The 8235-nt window shown below is 38.6% G+C and overlaps 1 protein-coding gene across 1 annotated transcript in view; it reads left to right on the plus strand.

Moving 5' to 3' along the window:
• The window catches only part of RIOK1 (RIO kinase 1), a 39535-nt gene extending 34486 nt beyond the window's left edge, over positions 1-5049 (plus strand). The window contains exons 16-18 of the mRNA XM_081952534.1: positions 2095-2148; positions 3311-3463; positions 3623-5049. Coding sequence (XP_081808660.1) covers positions 2095-2148; positions 3311-3463; positions 3623-3733 — 318 coding nt within the window. The 3' untranslated portion in view covers positions 3734-5049. The remainder of the gene's footprint in view (positions 1-2094; positions 2149-3310; positions 3464-3622) is intronic.
• Positions 5050-8235: the final 3186 nt, after the last annotated feature.

Genomic DNA, 8235 nt, shown 5'->3' on the forward strand with positions numbered 1-8235 from the left:
CTAATCTTCCTTTCATGGGTACCATTCAATATTCATATCCAATTATTACTTATCATAACACTACACATTGTATACATTATTATCATTATCAATTATTTATTTAACTGTATCTATTGTCACTAAATTTCACTAAGTTTAACTAGTTTTAAATTATACTCTTCCATCTATCAACCTGTATCTTTCCAGTAGCAAAACAGTCTCATATCTTCTGCCATTTATGTGTCAGTCCTCTAATCATCTCCTTAATCAAATTTGTCTGGACTCCTCTTAGCAACTCCTTACTTATAAAATATCTCATGTAATTTCGATGCCCTTCTTCTGTTTCCTTAATCAGCTTGTCTTTGATTGTCGGTAGTGTTATCAATGATGTTCCTAATAAAATTTCTCTCTTTAAATCCATGAATTCTTTTGTTTTTTCTTCTTCTGTGTCTTGCCATCTGAGTTCCCCTCCATTTAATTCCTCTTTCAGTATTCCACTCTTTCCATTTTCAGGGACAAACCAATCACCATAAATATCAGAAAATTTAATTTCTTTATATTCATTTTCCTCTTCAATTTTTAGGATTCTAACCACCACTTTTTCCACTTGATTAACATCTCCAACTTCTTCATCATATTTTACTGTTAGATGCTCTAAGTCTTCCAACTTCTTCTCTATCCTCTCAAATGTGTTTGATAATTTCTGTATTTCTAAGAATATCTTTTGCAGACTTAAATTTTCTTTCTGCTGTTGAAATTGTGCCATTATCTCCAGCTAACAAGCACTGCTGCTCTAGCTTGGAAGGTTTTAACAAGATTAAGCATAGATTCACAATAAGGTTTTGTTTTCACTTTTCTTTGGTTAAAGATATACTTCAAAGGGACATCTGTTTGCTTTTCTTCTTATCACTCTCTATAAACAAGCAGTGAGACCTTGGAGTGCCAAGCCAGGATAATCAGTGAGAAAAGTAAGAGTATTTCATTTCCAATACACAAACCTCCAGCCTCCGAGTAGTAGTGTTATTGTTGCAATTTTCTTTGTTTCTTTTTGTATCTTTTTTGTATTTCAAGTTAAAAAAAAGTCCGATTCCTGAATGAGTTAGAACACCCACAGTAATGAAAGAGGAGAATTTTAATCCATAGGTTACAAAGAATAATAAAAGGAAAAAAATAGAAGAAGAAAACAATCCATTCATTTTAAAAGGCTTGCATAAATTACATCCATGAACATAGCATTTAAAAAGTAAGATAACTCATTGTCCAAAACCATTCCAAACTTAATTCCACCACTTATTTCTTCTGTTCTCCAATTTAAAATAATTTTAAGTTTTTTAAAGGCAGTCTCTTTTAAAACGGTAAAAAATCCTCACCAGCTGGAAACACTTTCTCTTTCCATATCCTTCCGTTTTGGAGCCACCCCGACTTCATCAGCCGAATGGCTAGATTTTTTGTCGCCGGCTTGAAGAACTTCTCTTGGATCGATCAGGGACTTTGCAATATCCCTGAGATCAGCAAGACGTATTCTTCCTGTTCACAGTCTCTGCGGGATGGTTTAGGTCCGATTGGACCACCCAGCGGCAAAAAGTATCGGCTGCGGTCTCGGAGCATCGAGACTGCACGTCCGTATCGTTGCAACGTTGGCTCCCCCCCCCATTGTACAGATTTTCATGAGACATACAAAACTATGGAATGAGGAAGAGTTGTAACAATTATCTTTTCTTCTTGGGTGGAGATCCTCTGAACACCCCACTAAAGTCACTTTAATACTGACAATGAAAACAATAAATTTGCTATTAAGAGTTTTAAATTAATTTTAAATTAATCTCTTGTCATTTCTCCTTTTTTAATAATCATTTGGTCTATAAAAATATTGGAGTAATAATTTGAGGCAGGTTTTGGGAAAGAAACTCAGAATGTAATGCCTATAACTTCAGAAGCATGTTGAATGGTAACAGCAACAAATAACTTTTGGTGAAGTAATTGGTGCTTTCTCTCTCACTAGAATGTAGTACAGTGTAATGCTATATACAAGTCAGATCTTTATTAGGATCATTGACCAAAGATTTGAAAAATCCACATTCCAATTGTTTTGCTATTGTTCTTTATTTTGCACAGATTCTCTACCAGACAGTGACGGGATTAAAGAAGGATTTATCTGGTATTCAAAAGGTAAGATGGTGATATTCCAGGACTGTGTTCTTCCGTAATAAAGATAGTCCTTGATTTACGATCACAATTGGGCCCAAGATTTCTGTTGCTAAGTGAAACATTTATTAAGTAAGTTTTGCCCCAGTTTACGACCTTTCTTGCCACAGTTGTTAAGTGATTCACTGCAGTGGTTAAATTAGTAACAGGATTGTTGTGTGAGTCTGTCTTGTGTCAGGAAGTCACAAAAGGAGATTACATGACCCCAGGACAGTGCAACCACCATAAATATGGGTCAGTTGCCAGGCACCTCAATTTTGATCATGTGACCACAGGGATGCTACAATGGTGGTAAATATGAAAAATGGTCATAAGTCACCTTTTTCAGTGCCGTTTAACTTTGAACGGTCACTAAGTCAGGGGTGTCCAAACTTGGCAACTTTAAGACTTGTGGACTTCAACTTCCAGAATTCCCCAGCCAGCAGAGCTGGCTGGGGAATTCTGGGAGTTGAAGTCCACAAGTCTTAAAGTTGCCAAGTTTGGACACCCCTGCACTAAGTAAACAAACTTGTAAATTGAGGATTACCTTTATTCAGATTACGGTTAAACCTCTCGTGACTAGAGTTTAGATTCAGGATCATGCTAAGCCCAACCTTAGGGTGGCTTAAAATGATATACAAATATAATCAGTGTTTGTAAATCTAGACTTATGAGTAGTTATTTTTAATTCTTTAACTGTGATTTTGGAATATCCTTGCTGGTCACCTGCCCACAGATGTAACAAAAACTTTAATTGACAGCTGCACATTGGATCTTCCTGGTTTCCAACTTTCTTGATTATGATTCTATTGCTCCATGTTTCTACAGTTAGAACAAGAGCTTAAAGCTGTTTTGTTGCCAAAATATCTCGTCTTTACATCAATAATACTGATAAAATATTGGGCAGTTTATAGAAGAATTTTGTTAGCTCTGTTAATGGTTCAAACATATAGATTCTCCTTTGACAGTCTTTGCATTGTTAAATTCTAACTTAGAGCAACCTTTTGGAATTCTTTGTATGTCTTTGACATCGGCTTCCAGTAATATTCAGCTGTCGGAGAACGTTGTGAAGGCTGAACTTCACGTCTTTCTGATGGAAAGACTGTCAATGACTGAAGAAAAAAATGAATCTTTTGGTTTGTTGTAGGTGCCTGCACTCCTTGAAAATAATAACGATGAGGCAGATTCTAATGATGAGGATGAGGATGATAGCTCTGACAATTCAGACTCGTGTTGTAAGGAACAGGAAGACTCGGGGCTTCCTAAAGACCAACCAGCTGAAACAGGTGTTGACAAAAAGGTTAGTGGGACAGCTTTCTCCAATGGGAGAAAATAGTTTTGCGTGAAGGGGAGGCTGCTCTGAGTGCCGTGTTCATCGCTATATAAATGTCCTTGATATTCTTCTGGTCTTTATAAAAGTTGTTCAATTGATGTTTCATGCTTGGCTGTATTTTTCCAGGAAAGGAAGAAAATAGTCAAAGAAGCTCAAAGGGAGAGGAGAAAACACAAGATCCCAAAGCACGTAAAGAAGCGAAAAGAGAAGGTGGCAAAAATGAAAAAGGGCAAATAAATGCTGGTGATCGTTTTTAAAAGTTTTCCTTGTTTTAGTGAGTCACTATTTTGGAGCAGAGTCCATTTTGATGCATATCAACAGAGCACCGTGACGGGCTAAATTGTTACCTGATTGACTTGTTCTCGTGTGCTCCTGCAGAATCAGAAGCTCCCACTAAGAATATATTCCTGTGGAGAAATGAAAACAATTCCACAAACGTGGTTTTTTAAAAAAAGCAATCCAGAGAAATTGATGCAACATGCAATTGTATATTTTATACTTGCATAGTGACGCCAACATGTAAATAATCCCTTTCTTGTTCCATGATCAATTATTTGGTTTAGATGCATAGGTAAATAATGTGTGGGAGGAGTTTACATAGTATTGTTCATTTAAGCCAGGGATGTGCAGTGGAGGGCCCTACAGACATTGGGCCCTCCACCTCTTAAAATTTCTCTTCCCATGCTGATGAAGGCAGAAGAGAACTGGAGTTCGGCAAGACCTAGAAGGCCAATCAGTAACCTGTTTATGATGAAAACTGTTCATTCAATTTCCGTGAATTGTCTGTATGAAAGATCACTTGTACAAAGAGGAAGAGTTAATGAGGTCTGGCTAGCAAATATATTCCTTCTCATCCTGTCCATCTGCAGCATTGACACTACATTTGGGAAGTGGGGTGTATGTGTGTGTGTGTGTGTTTCAGAGCCAAACCACACTTATAAATAACATGGTTTTTCTCACTCATCTCTATCTGGATTGTGGCACAGTGCTCCACATGTTACTTCTTGGATTCCGTTTGTCAGTCAGTTTTACCTGTTTGGCTGCATGGTAGGGAGCTTCAGTAGGGTCCTGTTGCCTAGGTAACAGATTAACAGATTTCTCCTCCTCTTTCGGGAAATGTGATCTTTCTTTCTTCATTGTGCAAGTTTATGAGTAGAGTGACCTTTCTGTGATCAAGAGAATACTTCTGTAACGGTTCTTGATTTGAGTTCAATTTGCTTCACTGTGGATGGAAGCATTGTAAGGATACTTGCAAACTGAGTTGACACCAAAGATCAATCATTCACATTCATTACTCAATTGTTTTTAAAAGTTGAAATCAAGTTCAATGATGGGGCACTACCATCCTCAAAACATCATTAATTAATGTTCTGAACTGTTAATGGAATCGCTGAGCTTTATCAAATTGGTTTTATCCTGATTAAAAACTACAAACTACAATACTTGGCACAGATGTTTTAGGGGGAGCAATATTTTAACAGCTGTCAGTAATCTAAATCCATTGCTAACTGGTGTCATTTTCTTTGAAAATAAAACTCAAATATTCTACAATATGTTTATGTGTTGATTAAAAAAACCCTTATTACTCTAGCCCCAGTTTTATAGGAATAATAACAAAAAAATTTCATATGGAGCATTTTCATATGGAGCATACAGCATTTTTTTCATTTTTAAAAAGTTTGAATCGCCTGGTTTGAGAATAAATATGGGGGACTGTGGCATTTTGGATGTTGGATGAATACCGGAAACTCAGCATCCAGCATAGCCAATTCAACAGAATGCTGAGAATTAGTTCACCAATATCAGGTATCCCACTCATTTTTTAAAACTAGCATAATATAATTGTGATGCCAAACAAATACCAATAGTGAAACTTGTGACAAAGAATGTTACTTCAAAACATTGAGTTATGGTGCCTTATTATGAGGCGCGGTGGTTAGAATTCAGCACTGCAGGCTACTTCTGCTGACTGCCGGTTGCCTGCAATTTGGCAGTTTGAATCTCACCAGGCCCAAGGTTGAATCAGCCTTCCATCCTTCGGAGGTCGGTAAAATGAGGACCCAGACTGTTGGGGGCAATATGTGGAGTCTGTAAACCGCTTAGAGAGACTGTAAAGCACTGTAAAGCAGTATATAAATCTAAGTGCTTTTGCTATTATAAATTATTGTTAGGCCTATTAAATATGGTTATCTAGAGATTCTTGGTTGTAGTATATTTCATGTGACTGTTCTGAACTTAATGCTGCACCCAATCTTCTATTTCATGTGTACCTGTTGTAGCTTTTGAATAAGTATCTAATTGGCAGAACAATAAGTAGTTTATCCAGGCTGCAAAATTCCAGAGGACCAACAGATGGCAGCAAAGAAATAGAGATAATTTTAAGTTTCCTACCATCTAGGGGTAGTGATGCTTTGGAATTTTGCAGCCCAGATGTAGCCTGCATATAATAAAAGATGTCAACTAGAACCATCTTTCCAATTCAGTGTTTTCACCACATTTCATATTCAGTTCATTTTACTGGCCATGTGTCAGAGCCAAAACTGAGAATGGTATTTCTTCCAGATTGAGTTCTTTATTGTTTCACACTCTAGACAAAATCTTGCCAAACTGAGGATTTTACTAATTGCATCTACAATATACTCTGTGAACTACCGGTATTAGAGGGCAGCTGTCTTCACCCTCGTTCTCTCACGATTGCCACTTATTCCTCTGGAATGTGCCCTCTCCTTCCTGGGGAGCCACCTCCACACTACATTCCCTTATGCCATGTCCTCCACAAAGCAGAACATATGTTTTTATGACAATCAGGAATCACGTATGATTCACATGTGTATTAAATGCCATTGAATTGCCAACTAGAATATCTCCTCTTAGCAAATTCAGCCCTTTTGACTCTTCTCAGCCTCTGCTGACAGTAATTCTGCTAAATTCTGTCCATTGAATGGGATTGGATCATACAGCAGGGTCATCGTTCATTCCTTGTCAGAAGATTGCTTGTCGCCTCTGTTAATTGTTCTGTCTTTCCTCTTTCACTTTAGAAGACAAGCTGGGAATAATTATTCTGAGCCTGGCTTCAGGTAGTGTATTATATGGAGGGAAGATTTAACCAGGGTTTGCCAAAATGAAATTGGACTGATTCATATAGAACACTAAATTGTAGGCTTATCAGTGAAGCAAAACATTTCGTTCCGTATTCAGAACAATCCACGTATACCAGGGGTCCCCAAACCATGGGCCACGGCTCATTCAGAACTGAGCCGTCGCCCATTTAGAACCAGACCATACAAGGGGTGGGCAAGTTCATGCATGCAGCTACATTTGTGTGAATCGCAAGCGCACATGCTTGTGCGTGAAGCTCTATTTGCATGAGCAGCAGGTATGCGTGCCGTCACTTGTGCAAGTGGAGCTGCACACACTCAAGGGTGCCTACCACTCAGAACCATCCCGTCTCCTGGTGGGGGGACCAGTTCGCCAAGCTGGAAAGTTTGGGGACTGCTGACGTATATCGTTACTTTGTACCTATTTCCATCTTATTTTTACCATGAATCCATGCATTTATGGTGAACACCTTTTTTCCCTGCATACTCTCCTGTTTCGTTTATGAAAAGGACTGGATTAAGCTAAAGTGAACTTTGGAGTATAAAGGATCCCCTTGCATAGACATCCTAGTCATTTCCGACTCTAGGGGGCAGTGCTCATCTCCGTTTCAAAGCCGAGGAACCAGCGCTGTCCAAAGATGTCTCTGTGGTCATGTGACTGGCATGACTAAACACCAAAGGCGCATGGAACACTGTTACCTTCCCCAACAAAGATGGTTCCTATTTTTCTACTTGCATTTTTACATGCTTTCGAACTGCTAGGTTGGCGGAAGCTGGGACAAGTAATGGGAGCTCACTCTGTTACACGGCGCTAGGGATTCGAACCACCAAGCTGCCGACTTTTCTGATCAACAAGCTCAGTATCTTAGTCACTGAGCCACCATGGGGTATAGAGAACATTAATTAACCCACCAACGATGATTTTTATCTTTCCTGAGGCACAGATTGTCCCTCTGTTTCAAGGCTACCTGAATGAATATGCTTGTATTATTTCCTAGCCATACGCATATTTTTTAACCTGATCTAATACTCTTATTAGCAAGCTGGTGATCTTCAGAAACACAGCAGGTGGAGCCTTTGTCTTGTTTTTATTAGGCTGCTACTGACTGAACTCTCAAAGAATTGAGACCGAACTAACAGTGTCTGATGTCTTCTTTAACTGGAGAACATTTTCTTAGGCTATTAGTGGTTCTACAATCTGCCTCCCTTTTCCCATCCACAGCCAACAGGCCAAGGACGGGTTTTGTGGAAGCAATGAACAAAGGAACCTTATGTGCACTTAACTGGAGGTAACTCATGGAAACGTACCTTTTGGAAGCCACGCACAAGGTTGGGCTGATGATATTTTTTTAACAAATGTTTTCTCATATTACTTTCCAGAAAACGCCCTGGGAAAACCAGCGAATGATTTTCTTCCATGTGAGAAACTAAAGAATCATCATATTATGTCTGTGTTGGGCGAAAAAGGAAATTGGATCAGAATCAGAAGATTTAGAATCAAGAGGCAGAGATTGCTTCACAATCTTGTCTGAACTAGCAACATCACCTTCAGAGATAGCTTATTTATTATTCCCTTATTTGTTTTACATGGAGCTAGTTCTGAAGAAAGGCAATCTCTGGTGGAAGAAAAAAAGGCAAGCT

The sequence above is a fragment of the Natrix helvetica genome (assembly GCF_964273705.1).
Source record: "Natrix helvetica genome assembly, chromosome: 4".
Taxonomy (NCBI): Eukaryota; Metazoa; Chordata; class Lepidosauria; order Squamata; family Natricidae; genus Natrix; species Natrix helvetica.